Genomic DNA, 21,181 nt, shown 5'->3' on the forward strand with positions numbered 1-21,181 from the left:
GTGCACTAAGAACAGTCGGCATTCGTACTGTTAGAAAACACAGATTACAGCTTGACTGGTCAAAATAGTGTCACATCTTCCAACTCAGCCATAGGGACCGTTCAGCAGCCTCTGCCCTTTAAATACAGAGGGTAAAAACACCAAAGCAAAACCCACAGCGTGTCCGAGCAGCACCTGCACTGTGAATAAAGTAAGTAAAACCACCACTATTCAACGACACCCTCTTTATTCAAAAATATAGATCTATGAGACATTTCAGAATATACTGCTGTCACAAATGGCAGCCTATATGTCTAAATTAATTCCTAAAACAATTAATATACAGATTTTAGCATTTAAAAAAAAAAAAAAAAAGAGACACACCTTGGGGAAATCTGTTTAACCTTGAGAGAATGTTACTCAGTTCACCAGATGCCTTTTGCCCAAAAAGTAAAACGAAAGTAAAACCCATGAGACTTCATTTAAATTAAGCAAAATAAAACACACGCACGCTTGGAAAAAAAAAAACTCAAAACATTTCAATAATAATAAAAAAAAAAAAGACAGACATACCACTTTCTCACACGAGATCTGCCCAAAACAACAGCATGAGATGGCAACACATCTCTATCGTTTTTTTTTTTTATGACAATTTTGATCGTTTGTTTTCCATTACAATGGATACACGTTCAATCCATGGTCAGAGCAATTACTGGTTAAAGCAACCTCAGGGTAACTCCGTGAGCTGAGGCAGGATAGGAATTCATCTTCTGGTTTGGGATTCAGAGCTTTGGTGGATCGTTTTGTTTCCCTTGATTTTATTTTTTTCCTTTTTAATTTTTGGCAAAAGCAGAAAGAATTGGGTGCTTTATGTAAGTGTCATTTGGTCCACAAATGGTTGCAAGATCAAACCAATTCATGGAAAAAATAATTCTCTGCCACTGTAAAATTTCCTGTAAGTGAAAAAGAAAGCACATTTCTTGGCTGGGCAATATGGGTGCAAAAAGTTTCCTTTCTACAAAAAAAACAAAAAAAAAACACACAAAAAAGTGAAGCGTCAGTAAGAAAAGCACATGAGCTTTTCAGCAACTAAAGGACCAAAAACGTTGTGTTATTTAACTGAATGCAAATAAGCTAGTGAATACTCCACAAAATAAATTAATGAGAATGCAGACCGAGATTTGCATTTCTATAGGTATCTTCTCATGTCTTTGCTAACTGCAGCTTAAGACTGTGGCGAGGCACAAACGCAGCACATCAAGGTAACTTATTTCAGCCTCTCTGTGACAGAGCCTGCGCTGTCAGACCAAGTGTTTCCAGAAAATTCAGGTGTTCTATAGGGAGAGCTATTAAACAGACTTTTTTCCCAAATAGGAATGGTTTTCAGTGATGAGAGTCCAGCTTGATAGACCTGACACACAAACTGAAATCTAACGACATCCACGGCAGCTAAAATATTAGCTAGCAAATTAAAGAGTATTCTAATTTTTCCCCCAAATAATAAAATCAACTCACAATCTGTGATACAAAATCAAGTACATCCTTCTAATACCTACATGCATAGATATAGCACATGTGCATACTGGATGTGTATATGGGTCTACTTTCTAGATTAAAAAAATGTTTATATCACATTTAACTTCTGTTCATCAAATAACTTGACTAAAGCTACAGGGAGAATTCATAGAATGCTTTCAGCATGACAACCTTCAGAGCAGATCTGCAATGGGATATGACCAGTTACAATCCACCATTCCAGCCTCTCAGTTAAAGCAAAGCTTCTGTGATCGTTTATTTTGTATAATGAAGAGGAAAAATATAGTATAAATCTAAGGCAGCTAGAACTAAATTTACTTCCACTCTCGTTTAGGTAATATCCAGTTCTGCATGGCTCAGCAGAGCTTAAATTATGAAGCTCTCTAATTCACAAAGAAAAGCTGTTTATTTTTATTGCCTGTGGTGAGTTTCAATTTATGTTCATGCCAAATAGGAACTATTTTTTATGTGAGGCCTACAACAGCATGAGGAACTGTAGATTTAAAGTATTTGTGCCATTGTTCAGTAGGTGCCTTTGTCCTTCACTGACATGATACAGTACCTGCAGACACACATGCACGCACCCCTACAAAGCCCACTAGCCACTACTGCTTCCAGATACGAGCTTCAGAGACCCAGCAAAAACAGGCAAGACGTTCTGAAATAACACAATAGTTTTACAGAGGAAAATGTTATACAGTCAGCCTTTCTTTGAACACTTTCCAGATATATATGTACACGATTCTCATGACTTTTGTGGGGTAACAAGTGCTAAGAGCAAACAAACTAAAAAGTAAGGAAAAATTATGAGAGAAGATTGCTTATACGGACTATCCCCACTCCCCTAAGAGCTCACAAAAACTCACTCTTTACCCTGCCCTCCTTGTGAGCCAGTGTACACAGAAAGAGGGTGAGCATGAGCAGCCAAGAGGTTGAAAGCAGGGTCTGAAAGTTCTTTCCTACTGTACATCTGGGAAGACTGGATTTCCAGTCAACAGTCTTCTTACTTTTGCTGGTAATAATGGAAACTAGGGGACACCATTTGTTCTAGTCTGTTGAAAACAGGTCACCAGCAGACGGCAGAGGTGCCAGACCTCCTGTGACGTTGGGCAGCAGTGACAGATCTGGAAGGCTCTGGATGTGAGATTTCAGCTCCTTGCGGACCTGGGTTACCCGAGCGAGCTTCTGCTTATACTCCTGAGGGAAAGAGACAAGAGACCAAACATCAAACACAGGTTAACACACAGCGCTTTTAGTTAAGCCAGGATTTTTTTCTTTATTTTTATTTTTAAGTGAGGATTCTGAGAAAAGGTGGCAAGGGATTGGTTCTCTGCACAGCTACTGCACGACTGCAGAGCTGCCATCTGCACCCAGACTCACAACCTGCACCAACAGGAAGTCCACAGGCTTCAGCATCTCAGAGCCGCTGACCCTGCCATGATACCTGGGCAGAAGTTATGTAAATGTCCCCACAGCCACTGAGATCTGGCAGAATATTTGTCGGAGCTGTCACTATATAGTTGCTCTATTCCTATATTCTTCTCCAGACAACTGGATTTGTGCAGAGCCAAGGAGGAACCTGACACAGCATTCTTCAGGCACATCCCACTGACAAAGGCAGCAGGCTGAGGAACACCACGGGTATTACTTGTCTGCTGAAGTGTTCTTCCTCCTACCCCAACTTGATGAATTTTGAGTGTTTGGTTGTGAAAGAGGGTCTCCTTGTTATGAGACAGACAACACATGTTAGCAACCCCAGCAGCTGTAACATTAGACTGACATGTGAGCACAGAACACAAGTGATCACCAAATATAAACCAGACAAAAGTTTCTTCACACTGGATTGAAATCAAGCAAAAAGGTAGTTGCCAACATTTTTAGAATTTAGTTGCAGCAAAAGGAGAAGAGCAGTAAGTTACATTTCCCCGAAGCAGCAGCTTGCAAGTAGTTTTCCCACAAATGAGTTTTGGATTGAGTGTGAAAATTCCATTTTATGGATAGTCCTCCTCAATGTTTTCATAAACAATCCAGCCACAGGACTAATGCAGACTAAGCAAGTTTGCAGATGGTACTAAATTAGGAGTTGTTGACTCCTGTGGGAGTGAAAGGGCCTTGGAGAGATCTTGTCAGATAAGAGATAGGCAACCACCAGCTGTTCCTGGGGTGCTGCTCTCAGACACAGGGTGGGTGCTCTGAGTGGAGCCATGTGGTGATGGGACTCCAATCCACTCAGGTCCCTTCCAACCCGGGATGTTCTGTGATTCTATGCAATATTTACCATCCTCAGATGTCTCTGCAATCCAAACCAAAGCAGGTAACAGCAATCAGTATTTCATTATGATAAGACAGAAGAAGAGCTTGGACCCTGATGCTGAAAGACCTTACCTCGGTATGTTTAAGAGCAGACCAACACACACTCAAGCTATCTAACACAGAAATCTCGATTAAAGGTTTATATTTGTATTATTTTCAGAGTTCTGTGACTGTTACGTAAATATTTAGAATCACAAAAACCAGCTGTTTAAATAAAAAACAGCATTACATAATTTCTTCTGAAACGCACTAAATTTTACCTAATTATGTGTGTCAGTGGGGGGAAGCATCTCCAAAATGAAATTGGAAGAACTGTGTGCAATAGGCTCCCATAAAGCCCGTCGTATAATTAATACACATTTCTTAATTACTTGGCAAAGAGAACAATTTGCCAGAGAACAGAAGTTTGTCTTTGAAGATCAAATGGAACTAGTGCACATTAAATCAAAATATGTTTCTGAAGGGTTTACAACTTTAATCCAATCTTTCTAACCTTCTCAATGATGGAAATTCTCTTCACCTTCTCCAAATATCAAAGCGAGCAGTTCCTGCAGGGTTACAAGCAATGAGTTTACATTCTCTCTTTCATTCCTTTGAATTAGAATAGTGAGAGCAGCAGAACCGTTTATAACAGCTCAGAATACACTTGAAACACCTATTATAAATACATTCCATAAATTTCCAGCCAGCCCCAAACTAGAGGGTCCTCGAACACCTTACGTTCTTTTACAAGGCTCAGGGAGTTAATGTAACAATTCTGGTAGCATGCACGGGTTAATACACTGAAGTAATTAAATTCAGAGCTCCAACAGATCTATGAAGTGTACTGTTCACAAGTCCAGAGGGGAACAGCAACAACAGCAAAAAAAAAAAAGCCACTCAAGAAAAGGTGTGCTCATTCACTTCGGGCTGCTAGGTTTTGGTTTGGTTTCGTTTCACGGAAGACAACTCAGGAGTGAAATAAGAATGCACCCAACATCCCCAGTCCTGCCACTCCAGGAAATATTTCAGCAGGGAAACAAGGCAAGAAAACAGAATTACGAAGACAAAAAAAAAAAACAAAAAAAAACACCAGAAAAAAAAACAACAGATTTTTAAACATGAACACAGAAGAAAAACAGATAAAGATGAAAGCCACCAAAGCAGTGAATTCCTACATCTCACACATTTCTCCAAGAGAACACAGAAGCCAACGCTGGGAAAAGAAAGACTGAAAACCGCTGTATTCTGCTCAAGACTGGGACTTCACAATTCAGGTGAGATGGGGTCACAGCAGAATCCCATCTCCTGCACATACGGAAGAGACAGCAAGAATTCTTGTCTTCCAAATACTTACAGAATGTAGAGGAGGCTGGATTTAGAGTGGTTTTTTGGGGGAGGGAGGGAGGAGCGGGGAGGTGATAGGGCAGAAGAATTAAAAATAAATAAATAAAAGATCAATAATAATAGAATTGCAATTCAGAAGGGAGTGATGGATACCAAGCCAAGGCAGCACTTCCTCAAGAATGACAAACTATCAAGAGTGAATACCAGCAGATTTTTCCCCCCTGTAGCAACTCTTATTAAAGATAGGGGAAAAAAAAAAATAAAAAAAAAAAATCAAGAATAGCAGAGGAGCTATTTCAAGTTTAATAAATGGTGTAGAAAGCACAAATTCTAAGAATAAGCCAAGAAGAGATCTCCAGTGCTGCCTGAATTGCCTAGATCCTGTACAAGAATACTCTAAAAGCAGATAAGCCCAAGTCTACCTCCACTGAAGAGGTGGAGTCTTCATGCCCTGGAAGTAGCAGGGCAGGAGGAACAGGACAGTCCTGGTGGACAATCTAGATGGCAATACTCTACTTTCAAGCTGAAGACATTTTGTGTCATTATCTTTTTTTTTTTTTTTTTAAATAGGTACAGTTTGAGTCTGACTTCTTTTTAAGTAACTATTTATGAGAGCAAGAACCTTTGATATGCCCTTGCTTGTTATCTGATTCTCAGTAATCTTGCCTTACCTTATTAGTAGGCTAATGAAGGTGTTAACTAGCCTACACAAAAGTTCTGGTTAAAGCAGTAAGGCCTAAATCCTACCTGTTTAAAAAAAAATAAAGGAAAAAAAAGCCAAGAATACAAGAAGACCCACAGGGAAGATGCAGTACCAGCCTCAAATACATTCAACACTGGCTCAGAATGGACGCTGTTCAGGAATGGAAACAATGTTCTATGGGAGTAATCCAGGAATTAAGATTTCCTAGAAGAGATGGACTCTCACTGGGCAGATCAGATACACAACACTGAGAACTGCCTCGTGTGTGCTTCACACTTCCCATCTGCTCTGGTACCGAGGCGAGCCAACAGCCCACAGTGCAGTGAGGGACCACGGAGGCTGAGCACCAGCGCAGGCAATGGGAGCTGCAGGAGGCACAGGAGGGAGAGCCTCCAAGAGGCTCAGCTGCAGCCACCACTGCCTTAAAGGTCTGAAGGCCCGCTGCAACGTGGAAGAGATGCTACCAGCGAGACACAGCCCTGGATCCTCTTACCTTCACAGGAAGCACAGGGCATATTTATTTGGATTTATCATCTGCCATACTCAGGAGCACCCCTCAGCTCTGCTCAGGAACACGTGTATCAGAGACACGTAACCTCCTTCCAGGCTCAGTGGTTTTCCTTTCTCCCCACAGACCAAGTGGTGGTCATGTTCTGCATTACAGAACTGGAAGCAACTTTTATAGAGAAACATGTTTTTCATTCAGCTACCTTACATGACAAGCTTCAAAACTGCATACTGTGGATTCTTGCATAAGGTCCATCTACTCCATAACAATCCACAAGAAATGAAGTGCACTTACAAGAAATCACTGCTTGCTGAGATCTTAGTTTGGACTCCATGCATCTAGCTAATTGCCTTGCTGCAGAGTAGGTTTTCATTAAGATTAACAGTATCTGGATGCTATTTGCCTTTTTTAGGCAAAATAATGAGATCTTTGCTGTAAGCAGGACTTTGAGACAGAAAAAAAACTGGCACTGTGCCACATGAATGCCTTTGCTAATCAGTATTCCTTCTCAGTACGCAGAATTCTACATCCACACCGTCCAAGTGAATTGGATGTTTAGTCCCTGAAATAAACATGAAATCAGAATTAAACACCGCTGAATAAACCTGATGGAAGCGTTTCATTCAGAATAAACCTTGCTAGAACGTTACCAGGCTGGCTGGCACTGATGTGACAGGAAATCCTTCCAAGGAGAGCCGCACAGCCTGGAGCACCTGGGTGAGCTACACAGTACAGACTTCACTGGAGCTTAACATTTTCTCTAGGTCAAGCAGCAACATGTTATGTGCCATCACATCAACCGTAACTTCTGCAAAGCATCTAGTTAAGCATTAATGAGAATTTAGAAGGTGACTAAGAGCCCTCAGTCTCTGTTTTGATATGCCATAGGTAAGTCAGATATACTAAAGCAAAAGACCAGAGATTTCAGGGGGAAAAATGCACCAGAGGCTCAACAGATCTGAAAACTGCACAGTGAGTGAGGTCAAGCAGTAACTGCAGTATCAGGCCTGTGATTCCTGGCTGAGGGAAAGCACTGTTTAAAGTGAAATTCAGTGTTCAGTTATTGAATGACAGAACCCACCACAGCATTCAGTAAATTAACCTAAAGGAATATTTGTGCTTAAAATTACATGCCTTGCAACAGGCTGTTTGACATCAATGTATGTTGGTCCAGCTGCTTTCTCTCTGCAGCGTGCTGCCAGAATTAAAGAAATTCTTCCTTGCTGTCCTTGTAACTGCTTTTAGGCTAGAATCAAATCACCACAATCTTTTTTTTTTCCCTCCAAATAAAGCAGCCCTAATTGTTAGGCTTTCAATTTTTCAACTGCACTCTGGAAATTGCTCTCTTAAAAGCAGTTTGTCCATGTGCTGAGATCTCCAGGCTCTGTGCTGCCTTTCTCCCTTCCAATTACCAGCATTTCTCAGCACTGTTTTTTCAATCCTTACTCATGCCAGACCTCACCTGTGCTCAAGGGTAATTCATTGCCCAAGGCCGCCTTTCTCAGCACACTGCCCCTTGGTAACAGCTTTTCTGCAGCTGATGACAAGAGCTCTGCATCCCGGGGTTTTGGCATCACACAGCCCTTCAGGCATAAATACACCCAGTTTGTATGTTTTGAGAATTTGTTGTGCTTCACAAGGGATAATATTGATAGGGTCATTAAAGTGTAGCTCTTCAGATAGCAAAAAGCTGCTTTTCAATACAGAAGGATTATCTATTTTCATTACAATCACTGTGAAAGACATTATATTGCAAGTAAAACATGACAAATATCCACAGTGATTCCTGAATCATATATTTATGTATCTTAAAATAATACTGGGTCACAGTAACACCAGAAAGCCCCATTCCTCCACTGATATCCTTGACCGGATTAGGACCCTTCTACCTAAGAACACCACCTCATTTGAGAGTCAACAAATTTACTTCACAGGAGTCAAAACTCACAGTCAGTAGTACCAGGGACTCTGGGAAAGGTATCTCGAGAGCACAAATCATTCAATAAGAGATTTAAAATCAGATTGTTTTCAGTCCTTTCCTCATTTCAGCCTTTGTTTAAGAAAACGTTTTGTTTTCCTTACAGTCCTTCCTAACAGCCACAAGAGTTTCAGATATTTCCACTAAAACGTTCATTAGCACTACAAAGAAAAAACCAGGCCTTATCAAGTGGAACTGTGAGAACATCAAACGAGCCCAATAAGCAGATATGGCCTCATCTGTAATCAACAACTTCCACTATTGATTAACCGTCCACAACTCAGGAACAATGGGGTGCTTTCATCAGGCAATATTCCCAGCTAAGAATTGAGGCGAGCACAAGTTGTGCCTTCATGTTAAATAAATATCAACGAGCAGCATCTCCCACAGCTAATTTTAGACTTCTGTAGTACCAAGACCACCTTATTTTGGCAGAAGGACAAAGACTATCCTAATCAGTGATTTAAATCATTCTTGAGTTTCTGATGTATTAAAAATGTTTACTTTTAACAGCCTACAAACAAGCCATTCTGCTACCCCACAGGATTATTCCTATCAAAGTAGCTCACTCACTGAGCTGCTTAACCTTCAATTTCCAATTTAATTTACTCTGTGTCTCTGCCAGACTTAGCTTTCAAATAATGGTCCTCATCAACACCAAACCACAACAAAAAACCACAGTTGGACTAACGTTTCAGTCAGTGCATCAGAGACCTTAATGCTGTCTCAAGCAGACCCAAGTGTATGAACAGTTCCTCCATTTTTTTTTGAAAATATTGCTGTGCCAGTTTGCCATTTGCCTTAAAAAAACTAAACAGCAATGCATCATATTTAATTTTTGTTTTTTTAATATATATATGTTCTACTGGACAAGATTCGTTCTTTCAGCAAGGAAAAACCTGACCCAAGATTTCCACTAGCATTTAGCCAATCTGTGCCAGAAACAATTTGTTGTTATGGCATCTTTCATATTTGTGTTTGAAAGTGTTTGTTGATGTCTCAGTCATAAGACAGATGTTACATTTAAAGAAATTCAAGCTAAATGAGCTAACAATCAACTAGCTGCACTTGCCTGGCTGATTTAGAAACACGTTGCTTTGCCAGAGCAACACTTTTCACAATCACAAGACATTCAGAAACTCCAATATAAACACACATGACAAAGAATACATTTGAAATGAAGTTTACCTCAGAACAATGAATGTTGCCTAGCTGTCAGAAAATTAGGTTTGTCATGACGGTAAACAGAACTTGCAATTGCAGCACAGTCTCCTTCCAGAAGACTTTGTCCTCTACAGCAACTCATGTCCCACCCAGCAGCAGCTGTTCATAATAATCAGCAGCCGACAGTGTAGAGGAAGCCCTTAATGTGCCGCCAAGGGGCAGTTTAACAGATGGCAGAGTGACATACAACCAAAATCATTAATTAAACTTCCATACTAGTCCCAAGGTGCACTGCTAAAAACTTCTCTGAGGAAGAGCACTTCAGATAAATGGCTGCCTGCTGCAGCCCATGCACTCGCCACGGGCTCGTGGCTAATGCTCAGGTGCTGCCAGAGTGGTCCCACTTTCAGTTTCATGCCCTCCTTACTCAAGAGACTATGGCAGGGAAAGCAAGTCTTCAGCTTTTGGTGTCAGCCCAATTTGTACTCTGCTGTTGAAGCTGTAGGTAAAAACAGCTGTTAAAGGATGGATGCCAGAAGATTTTGCTTAAACTGCATCTCTATCGGGTAGAGGTTAGAAGACAGATGAAGCACCCAGTCATAAGAAAAAAAAAATATTAAAAAAGCAAGCTACCAACCAACCAAAAATACAGCTGGCTATGCCAGAGGGAGCTTGGCTTTTTGGGAATGGAGACTGCACTTAGAAAATTGAGCATACCCGAAGAAGTTTGTTAAATGTACTTGTATTTCTTTAAAAGCCATCAAGCGATGGGCCTTCCAAAGCCAACATGAAGTTAAAATATCAAACTCAATTCGTTTCCTCCTGAGTTTTTATACCATCCCCCTCCCTGTTTTACTCTAAACGAAAACACCACCTACAGCCATCATCTTTTAGATAAACACATACATCTGGAGTCAAGTGGGAGCATTCGGTGAGACACTCAGCACGCCAGCACCGGGTCCATCAGTACTCACTTCTAGCTTCTTCTCTTTCTCCGTCAATACGTCCTTCTGGTTCTGCGTGTACTCGATCAGCATGCGTGCCAGCTGGCGCCGGTCCTCCAGCTCTGCTGCCAGCCTCCCGTTGTACTCAGCCAGCAACAGGCATGCTTCGTCCACGGTCTTGGAAAGGCGCTCGGCCGCCTCTTTGTCTGCAAGCAGGAGCGTTTGGTTTTAAACCTGGTCCTCTAGATGACTGATTGCTGATAGAAGGGCTGCCATTCACTGTGTGTGCAGCCATGTGTCAGTCATAAAGATACCTCTGGCTCTGTATGAAAGCAATTCTGATTGCAGAGGACATGAGGGAAGCGGGCAGGGCTAGGGACCCAAGAACAGTGTTTTTCAGCAACTGATGGGATTGACTACATTTTGTTCTTGCAGAGATGCTAACAGTATGGGAGGGAGTCCTATAACCAGGTTAATTCAGCTGATCCTTCGGGCTGTACTGCTAAGACTTAGTTGAACAAATTAGATGGTGTGCATTTAATACTTTTCTATGAAAAATTCCAAATTACAATTCAAGCAATCACATGAATCACCACTCTTCACAGCTGGACACAGCGAGAGTATCTTTCAAAGAAATGATTAAGCTACTATTCATAATGAGTTATAAATTAAACTACTTCCAGGAACAGAAGTCAAATGAGTTTCAAATTACTTCTTAAAACCAATTGCATAAACTCAGTATAAATAAAGAGTGAAAGACTTATGATGTGTACACGTTTACTCAGGACAATTCTGATAAAACTCAAAGGTATGTAATGTTCAAGCTGCTCAAAAACAATCATCCGTTTGATAACTCTAGCCTTATTTCCTTTACATTCTGTCAAAATGCCAAGAATGACAAAACAAGGACACAAAAGCAGAAATTCACCCCCATGCATTGTGATTATTCACAAACAAACATTATATGTATATATTTTAAGGGTTTTTTTAGGCCAAGGTTCTTTTATCTTCCAGTTTCATACCTGTAATTTTCTCCAGTAATGAAACATCCTGAACTTCCTGAGGCAGGGAGGCAATTTTTTGCCGCACTGTTGCATCTCCTGATGCTGCATTCTCCAGGTCCTGCAGAGCTTTGATCAAATCCTCTGTCTACAAGACAAGTGAGCTCACATCAAACGAATGTAACTTCTCTGCCATTTCCTATGGACATGTCCTCTCCCATCTGAAATCACCTACTTAAAAGGAACCACTTCCAGAATATTTTTTGCAAGTAATCTTTAAACAGTTGCTTCCTAACACAGGAAGTATCCATTAAATTTACAGTACTCCAGCACTGAGGTAGTTTATGCCCAATTAGAGTAGGATCATCATCTTCAAGACTCCAGAGCGGAAAACTTTTCATTCCAATTAAGAGAAGTGATTGTTTGAGCCGAAGCCTAAAAGTGCCACGTGCCAGTCTGAGGAACAACCACCTGCCCTCTGCATGGCATCAGATTTGGGCTGTTTCTGAACATCTTTCTGATGCCTTCTCTGGCAGGAGCACATTTGCACGCTGCTGTTGCACCTCTGGAATTCATTCTGACATGCGAACAGACAAAGCCCTTTCTATCAGTGTAAACAAAAGGGCTTCATAATTCCATAGTTACACTTTTTGAAATTTCCTAAGCTTCTGGGAGGTAACCAATAGATGTAGCAAAGTTAAAGTCCACACCGCCCTGATTTTGCTAAGACACTGCTATCCTCAGTTAGGAAAACTAGCTCTTTGGAAGTGCAAGGCACTCACACTGCACTCCACTGTATCCCCTCAGCTTCACCTCTCAACTGTTTTAACACACTGAGAAAAATACATCAGCTTAAATGAATATACTGAAAAGATATCCTAGTTTAAAAATAACGTGGATGAGGACAGCCCAGAGAATAGCTCTGCTGACCCAATGTACCTACCCTATATAGCTCCAGAGAGCGGAAGGAGGAAGGGAGACTTCATAAGTAGAAAGAAAAAGCATTTCATTTCTTTGCTTAATACAAGTTTTTGTAACTGCTTTTTTTTTTGTGCTTGCCCTGGAAATAACATTGATATTTAAGCAGCATTTCAATAGTAAGTTGGAAAACTGACAAAAAACACTGACAACTTTTAACTAAGTACTTATGAAAGTCTTACCATTTTATCTGGGAAAAAAAAAAAGCTTATTGCTTAACACTTAAAACTTTTTTGGAAACTACTAACGACATCCAAGAGTAACAAGGAATATTTATCATCAAGAGAAACCAAAAGTTGCAAGGCCTCTGGAGCTAAAAAAAAAAAAGCAAAAAAATCACCTCACTTATTTCTTTGACAACTGTGATTTATTTTTATGTTTCAAAGTTCACATTACCAGATGGATAGCATAATTTTTTGTATCCTTTTCAAATGAACATATGTTAAACTATTGTGTATTTTGTAGCCTTAAATGGTCAGAACAATCCTCTATTTCATTCCTATTGTTTCCACACCCCTTACATATCAGCCTCAAAAAAAAAAAGCCACCCAATTTTCCTAACCAACTCCCATGAAACCTAGCAAAGTTTGAGCTTTTTCATAAAAAAACTGGAGATATGTCCTGCCAATTAAAAAGAAAAAAACAAAAACCTAGTTCTATTAGTGTTAAAGCATTAGGTTTAAGAGATTACATGTTGATTTCAGAAAGATTTAAAATATAGTTTGTTCTTCTAGCAGTCCTTCGTGATTCTTTACTGGTATCAATATTCAGATCTTAGTTTGGACTACCTGAAATCATTTAGAATTGGCACAGTGTTTAAACACGAAAAAAGAATCTGTTCCATTTCACGTTGACATCTCAACCCCCAGCTGAACTTCCCCACCCAATGCATTTCACTTGTTGGAGCTCCACCTTGTGGTGGGACCACAGCGAGGAGACCTGCAGAACTTCTCCCACCCCTTCCCACCTACCAGCAGTGGCCCAGCGCTGGGGTCCTGGGGTGAGTAGCTCCCAGGGTAATCATCATCTTCCTCCTCTTGTATTTGCTGAAAAGTCCGCTTCAGAGACGACTTCTTCTCTTCTGCAACTAAAGACACATGAGCAGCTCATTTGGATACCAGATCTGCCCACGTTCACAATCTCTACTTCAAAACAAAGTGCTCTGAGTCTTAGGCCTCTCTAAAGAGAAGGAGGGCCACAGATACACCTGCATCATATTCCAAATAATCAGATACAAAATAGCAAGAACAGGCTGATTTTACCCACACAGTTCTCTGCACACGCACACACAAACTACAAGGTTGCAGTCTTCCTATTGCAGTATACACAGTGCACATCTCTGAGCCACCCATGTCGGAAGGAAAGACAACTAAATGCCCTAATTTACCTATAAATGGCAGGTCTTCAACACTGCTAGGATCCCCCAGTTAATACTACCTATGCTGGTAAGGATTTTCTACCAGTAGAAACGAAGCATGGATCCTAAGATACATATGGACAGAAGAATTTCAAGTTCTTTTTTGCACCAAGCATACGCTCGCTGTAGTCCCACAATCAATTGAGTAACTGCTGGTTATTCAACCTTTCACTCTTCCATCACAACAGACTCCAGGACAGCTCTGTCAAACTCAAGCTCTGCAGTGTGATGCGATGGCAGCAGCAGCTATGGGCAGAGCGTGAACCAATCTCCCAGCAGGAAACCTATAACACTTCAGAAATAATTTCATAAAGCAAGACAGTGGGGTGAATGAACCTTAGCATAGCATATCTTGCCTTGAAAGAGAAGACAGTTTATTAAATGAGTCAGAAGTCTTAACACAGCCTTTGATCCAATTACAGAGCCTTCAGAAGACAAACCATTCCTCAGACTTGCCACCACAATTTATAAGTCAGGCTCATTTGTAAAAAAGCAGAGGACAGAGTCCAGGGAACATCCTTGGCATCAAACCTGGCCAACGGAGCCCTCAGCATTTACCACTTGTATGCACTTAGCATAAAGTAATTAACCAACAGAAGACAAACACAAGGTAATCAATATAAGAATGAATGACCACAGCTCACACAGAAGCAAAAACATGAATGAGAATGGGGATTCAAATTGCTGAAAACAGCTCCTGCTGTGCAGCCAACTGTTCTACCACAAGACACAGTTTTATGTTTGGTAACAACTAACAGAGGATCTGGCATTCCACTGAATTCCGTCTGAACAAGTTTGACTGAAAAGACTCTACAGAAGACAGGTGCATGGACACCCACGGTCTTAAGTAACAGCAGCCAGCTGGTGTGCCCCAAAAGCAGCCATGCCATGATGGGGCCATGGCAGCCAAAGGGCACTGAGGCCAGGTGAGAAAGGAGCAAAGCGGGCTGCCTGGCAGTAGCATTTTGGGCAGGAGTAGCATGACAAGTGTGGACTGTGGCACTTTTTTTTTTTCTCCTTCAGCACTGGTAAACATGGGCAGTAAAAGACCTCCCTGAAGAATATAGAATTACCATCTCCATTTCATCACAACAGAAAAAAATACACTTAAAACTCAAGAGCATATGGTGGAAAGGGACCCCTGAAACAACAGGATGCCAGGCATAAACTACAACATACCCTGCCTGGGTAGCCTTCAAAAAAAACCAGAAGTCAGAAGTAATCTCTCCACTGCAATCTACGTATATGAAAAAGCCTGTCAAATCCAACAAGAGAAGAGAGAAAGCACTAAGAGCATCTAACACCAATCAGAATACAACAGCAGTGAATTGCACGCAGCTTCTGAAACAACCAAGGTATCCCTGTGGAAAATGGAAAGATCCTTCCAGGAAAATCAAGAGCCTGCTGTTGACACCAACATTAAGACGACAGAAGCCATTACTCAAGTGGATTTCAGTTTTCCTGCTTCCTTTGGGGTCTTCTTCACAGCTCAGAAATTGAACTGCTTCCTAAAAGCCTTAGAAAGAGCAAAGCACTTCTTCCTCCAAAATAACTGACAATTGCTGTCATAACAGCTCTGCAGTGAATCTCCAGATTGCTGTTGATCTTGTTGCTGCTGTAGTGCCAGGAAAATCCAGAGAGAATTGTAAAGGTACACCTCCACCAACTGGCTTTTCAGTCTTCAAATCATCTCTTGTGGCTCGAGAAAGCTTACAGTGTCAAATACTTCAGTGACAAAGAAAGACTTTTCCTACAAGCTGGCAAAGCAGCAGATCTTCCCATCTAGGCCACCCACCTTTTTGTTCTCATCACCTGCAGACCGGTTTGAGAGGTAAAGACGCTTCTTTGATCTCACTCCGGGATCATATGCACAGCAAAGAGAAACTGATGTGGATCCTATGTTGAACATAGGATAGGAAGATACTGAGCAGGATAACTAGGAATTTAAAACTTTGCTCTGTTAAAAATAATCATTTGATTGGATTTTTTTTAATCTCAACCCAGTATAAAACAAATAAATGTCTATCTGAGGCACTGCTACTAAGGTAACAAGAAGCAGGCTGCACCATTGGAACATTCACCAGTAAACCTTAAAGATGTCTTTCCTCTCTGATCCAGGAGTCTCCTTAATTTCGGCAAGTTTCACAACTCCAAACACAACTGGTGTTCTTCAACCAGAGCAGAGCCATCCTGTTCAGAAAGCAGCACCTAGCAACTCAATCATGCTGCAATATGAGAAAACATGGAGAATTATCTGCACACACCAGTTGCCACGCCTTAGGCTGAACAAAAGCATATTCCTTGTCACAGGACCAGATGTTCTGATGCTGTTAAAGTTTTGAAGAGCCTTAAATTTGCACCAATCTGAAGATGGTGACGCTACCCATCTCTCAGCTACATCTACTCCAGATGCTCACAAAAGCAGGCAGACAGGAGGGCTGTGGAGGACCACCACCTCTCGTTGTCATGGCACATTACACCTGCACAACGAGCCATCGTCCATCTTGATTACATTCACCAATTTGAAAAGAGAACAGAGTAACTACATCAAAGCCTTCTGCAATACAGATAACTGGCTACCAGACACCAGGCAAACACCAGCTCATCTAACCATGTGAAATGAGACCTCACCAGGATGAAGCTGCATTTGAAAACATGACAGTCAAAACAAGGAAAGAAATCTCAGAACTCCAAGGGTTTTTTCAACTAAGGAAAGAAAATTGATTTGAAAAAAAAAAAAAAAAAAAAAGAGAAAGTCCACCACAGTGAACTGACAAAGCAGCAATACTCACACTTCTGAAAAGGCCTGGGCTGTTCTCTCAAATAAAAAACTGCATATTTATGTCTTCAGCCAAATACTAAGGTCCTCACCAACTGAACAACAGTATTTTCACTCTTACCCACAAAGCTCTCTCACACTCCAGAAGAGCTCCATTTCCTATAAGCTGTTAAGTTCTAGAGATAACAGTAGCAGCACTGATTGATACCATCTAACAGCCAAGGATACTGAACAACAGTTCATTGCCAGTTCACCTGGAAGTCACAGCTGCGTTTCTTGGATGCACTGTATCATTTTGTTTAGCTAAAAAATGAAACATTTATCTAGGTGACCTAAGAAATCAACAGTTTGGAGCTAATCAGTTTGAAAAGAACTCAGGAATGTTAAGTTCCATCCTTTCCTGACAAACAGTTGTCTTAGGCCTTGCGCCCAGTCTGGCGCAAGAACACAGAATGAACTGTTCCACTTCCAGACCATAACTGTCTCAGCCCTTCCAGAACTCATTTCCCCACCTCCCAGCCCCAGAACGGAGGCCTGCGTGGGAGGTCCTGATGGAGGAGACAAGCCCTGGGGTCAGGTCAGCTGCTGCAAAAAAAGGTCAGGGCTCCAAAACAAAACAAAAAAAAAAGCGCACACTACATATGAAGGCTTTTGTTGTAAGCTGCTAAAGCACCCATTCAGTAATTTTGCCTGAAGCACTTGAAAACCCTCCAAACTGCAGCTTTAGATGTCTCCACATACTTTGCTCACGCCCTCGTGTTCATTCCATACAATTACCAACCCCAGCTTGGTATCTTCCTTGTTTTTACCATCTAAGAATGGCCTAAGAGTACTTTATTAATAATGAAGCTGTCTCACAAAGCATCATACCTCTATGGGAAGCAAGAGAAATTTGGTCAAAGCATCAATCTTTAGCTTACATAAAGATGCTGACACCACCTTCAGCTGCAGTGAACAAATTCCCTTGACCAGAACACTGGTCATTTTTAATGACCTTCGCTTTCCACAGGTCAGGCACCCTATTGCCATTCGCTCCTCATTACAGTAAACCCAGTAAATACTGTCAGACACCACAGAACAGGCAGTATTGTCAAAGCAGTACGAAAATACAGTAAATACAAGAAGTTTACACTAAGTTTCTCATCTTTCTAATGATAAGAAATTACGGAAAATTATTACTTTCTCCTCAAATGACTCCAGCTGGTATAAGAAAAAAAAGACACAAGCTTCTGGGAATATATGCCAGCTTCCATTTATTAAAAAGAGCCCTTGCCAAATCGTAATAAAATGTAAATATGCAAAAGGAACCACCATAATAACCCAGCTAACTACGCACAGACATTTAGAGCAGGACAACGTCAAACTCCTGTGAGCACAACAGTTCCCTACATCCTGCCTGTTTTCACACCAGCCCTGGTGCATTCCACCTGCATGTGCAGAGGCAGAAATTACATGGAGGCTTACTAACAGCTACAGGGCAACACACCTGCAAACCAGAACAGCAAGTTTTATAGAATCACAATTCTCTCAAGAGAATTCTGACGAATCTCCATGAGCAACTCTGAAAGCAACGCAACTACAGCAACCCAGAGCTAAACTTCTCACCATCACTCTGTATTGAAAAAATAAAGTAAAATACTCCACAGAAAGCACATGCATTTACCTTTAGTTTGGGGACTATTGGAGTCTTCCATAGAAAGTTTCAGCTGCTGTATGAACTCACTGCCATACACGCTTCTTTCTTGCCAGATGTTAAGCAATCGTTCCAAGGGCTTTTTGCAGCCCTCATCTGCTTCTCTGCTCAAAGATCAGAAAATAATTATTGTTCAGCTGAAAAACAGATGGAGTATTTTAAGAGAGCATCTTCCAAGCTAGCACTTGCATCCATGGCAATACTCACACATTCGGAGAGATTCTCTCTCACTGTCTAAGACAAACTCTGTAAAACACATTTGTGATCAATTTTCCCCTTTTGCTGGAACCAAAGATTGCCTGAAAGCATCCCACATTCCCACCCCAATGTACGGGCAAGAACAGCTTTCAAGGAAGGAACCCAACATCTCTCAGAACTTCCAAGAACAGTCACAAAACACCTTCAAGTTGACATGCTTACAATTCAGAGTGTTAACTTTAAACAGTTGTTTCAGTCAATAACATCCCAATTAAAAAGCAGGTTGTTTGGCTCATTAGGCACTTAAACATACTCATTTAGCACACTGAAAGTTAGACAGCCATCCAGAACAATATACCACTAAATACACAGAACATTAAAGTTGTTTAACTGAGATAATAAGACTTATTACACTATTTAGAGAAAATCTTCACTAAGCAATAGTTTATTCTTGCTAGAACTGCAGCTGCCTCACATCTTCCCTTTTATGTATGAAATCCTTCCTTTATCTAGCAAGGAAACCAATGATCAGATAACCATTAAAACAACCAATAAAACAAAAGAAACTACACCCAAGCCAGAAGAATTAATGAGGGCACTGCAACCTGAGATACCAGGTCTGTTTTAGAGACTTCCAGCAATGAAGAAAAGATTTTCATTAAGCAGCTTCAGCAAACAGATGCAACTGTTCAGTTTTACTACTCATGGAACAGAACTTCAAGATCTTTTGGTAACAATTAAAATAAAGCATACAGGAGCTGCACAGAAAGCACAGATGTCTGGATGTGAATCGGTTGCCTCACAACTTTATACAAATTCCCCCACAGAGAAATACGACCACAAAACAGTTCCTAGGTGCAAAGCAGGCTGAACCCAATCTCTACTAAAAACAAGGTGGGAATATTCCCAATGCTTCAGAAAAGTCAATTAATTAGACTTAGCATTACAAGAACACAAATCTATTGAGAAAAGTTGAAGAAATACATAATGCAACAACATACCTGGCAACATGAGAAAAAGCATCCACAAGAACAGATTCGAATTCCCTTGTAAATTCAGGACCTTTCCTCTTACTGTTCTGGATGACATCATTTGCTAAGTATAGGAAAGTAAGTTTCCTACTTGATTTTGCTGGGAAGGGAAAAAAAGAAAAAAAGAAAAAAAGAAATGGCATTTATTTCACATTCTTTGACCCAAAATCATTAGCATTATTTTCAAAGTGATTTACAGGTTTTTAGCCTAAAAACAAATCTAAAAAGATTTCAATTTTACCATGACAAATCAGAGGCTTTCAAGTCAAGCAGTCCTTAATCTCTTCAATTCTGTGTTTTATTTTGGTTTCCCCTAGCTAACTCAAAACAAACACAAGTCTAAGCTTTTTTGTGCATAATACCTCATCTCTGAGGAAAACACTGTTTAATTCTAGGAAAGTTTAAAAAGAGCTGCTCTACCCCATGTGTAATGTAGTAAGACTTTTTTTGTTCATTAGCTTCATGAAAAAAAAAAACAAACTACAATTTGGTTTTAATTCAGAACTGAATGAAATTGCAGGAGAATACAATTGCAGAAAGTCAGATTTTTTTTTAGACACTACTATTTTGAAATAACTTATCCCATAGCTTTTCCCACTGTGACACCACCAGACCCTATTTCACTACAGGCAGAAGCTGCTCTCCTGAGCACAGCAGTATAGAGAGAAAACAGAGCTGTTGTTCTCACAGCGTGCCCCACCGAGACCTCTGGAAGCCCATCCTGGATGGAAGGGGAACCAACAAAATGGTCCTGCGGAGGTTCCTCCAGCATCACACAGGATGTCAGAGGTGGCAGCAGCTGCTTTCAGAGCTCCCTCAGGAACACCACCAGTGTCCCCATAAACTCATTGCAAAGTTTTCTGGGAAGTCAGTGGTGCTTCCTAAGGCAAACTTGAATCCAGCTCCAAGCACAGCGAGTACAGAGCATTTCTGGACAGCTCTAACAAAGAGTTTCACAGATTTCTGCTTTTACTTCGCTTAACTCTGGCTGCCTCTGTACAACCCAGCAACAGAGAGACCCAAACCCACGATTTAGCAGGCGGCATCTCTGTCTAGAGCAGGAGGTTGGAAACACATAGACCGTAAGGCCTCCTCCAACCCAATCGTTCTATGGCTCAAAACCAAAAGCTTCCACTCTCCTTCCAAATCCCCACGTTCTGCTCTCCCCGTGAGTTCCAGGGCCGGGGAGCACCGCCTCAGGCCGCAGCCGCACAGACCCGGCCCAGGCAGTCGGGAGGCGGCCCACGGTGGGGATGGACGTGAAGGTGAGCGGGACGAGGAGAGGCCCCGGGCAGGGCTACGGGCCCGCTCCGCGCCCACCTTTGCGGAGCTCCCGGTGCCAGACGGAGACGATGGGCCCTGCGTGCTTGCGGTGGTGGATGAGCCACAGCGACAGCGTCTGCACGCTCTGCTGGGAGTTGCTCAGCTCCGACAGCTTCTTCTCCAGCGCCGACTCCGAGAAGGAGGACATGGCGGCGGGCCGGCCCCGCGCCGGGCCTGCTCCGCCCGGGGGAGGGCGCGACGCGGCCGCACCGACGGCAACCCGGTGCCACAAGATGGCCGCCCGCCCTCTCACCCCGCCGCGCGGGGTCGAAGGGCAGCGTCTACGGGGTGCCAGAAGGGACAAGAGGCT

The 21,181-nt window shown here is 41.7% G+C and overlaps 1 protein-coding gene across 6 annotated transcripts; it reads right to left on the reverse strand.

Annotated features, from left to right (window-relative positions):
• Positions 1 to 209: 209 nt before the first annotated feature.
• RPRD1B (regulation of nuclear pre-mRNA domain containing 1B) lies at positions 210 to 21,159 on the reverse strand. 6 transcript variants are annotated; one of them, XM_085241305.1, is made up of 8 exons: positions 20,869 to 21,159; positions 19,519 to 19,648; positions 18,290 to 18,423; positions 13,402 to 13,517; positions 11,474 to 11,600; positions 10,482 to 10,657; positions 4,322 to 4,376; positions 2,569 to 2,712 (listed from the first exon to the last, which is right to left on the reverse strand). In XM_085241305.1, the coding sequence occupies exons 1-7, from the start codon at positions 21,017 to 21,019 to the stop codon at positions 4,326 to 4,328; spliced, it is 885 nt and encodes a 294-aa protein (XP_085097431.1). In that variant the 5' UTR covers positions 21,020 to 21,159; the 3' UTR covers positions 2,569 to 2,712; positions 4,322 to 4,325. The 6 variants fall into 6 exon arrangements, with proteins under 6 accessions (XP_085097430.1, XP_085097429.1, XP_085097431.1 ...); XM_085241306.1 differs by lacking the exon at positions 2,569 to 2,712 and adding an exon at positions 2,766 to 3,808; XM_085241304.1 differs by lacking the exon at positions 4,322 to 4,376 and having other exon boundaries at positions 210 to 2,712; positions 13,402 to 13,511.
• Positions 21,160 to 21,181: the final 22 nt, after the last annotated feature.

The sequence above is a fragment of the Meleagris gallopavo genome, chromosome 22 (assembly GCF_905368555.1).
Source record: "Meleagris gallopavo chromosome 22, MGAL_WU_HG_1.1, whole genome shotgun sequence".
NCBI lineage: Eukaryota > Metazoa > Chordata > Aves > Galliformes > Phasianidae > Meleagris > Meleagris gallopavo.

Coding starts and splice junctions, on each gene's coding strand:
- RPRD1B (XM_085241303.1), bottom strand. CDS start 21,019: ATGTCCTCCTTCTCGGAGTCGGCGCTGGAGAAGAAGCTGTCGGAGCTG. Junction 19,649..20,868: donor GCACCGGGAGCTCCGCAAAG/GTGGGCGCGGAG, acceptor TTCCCTTCCCAG/CAAAATCAAGTAGGAAACTT. Junction 2,713..10,481: donor AGAAAGAGAAGAAGCTAGAA/GTGAGTACTGAT, acceptor TCTTTCCCTCAG/GAGTATAAGCAGAAGCTCGC.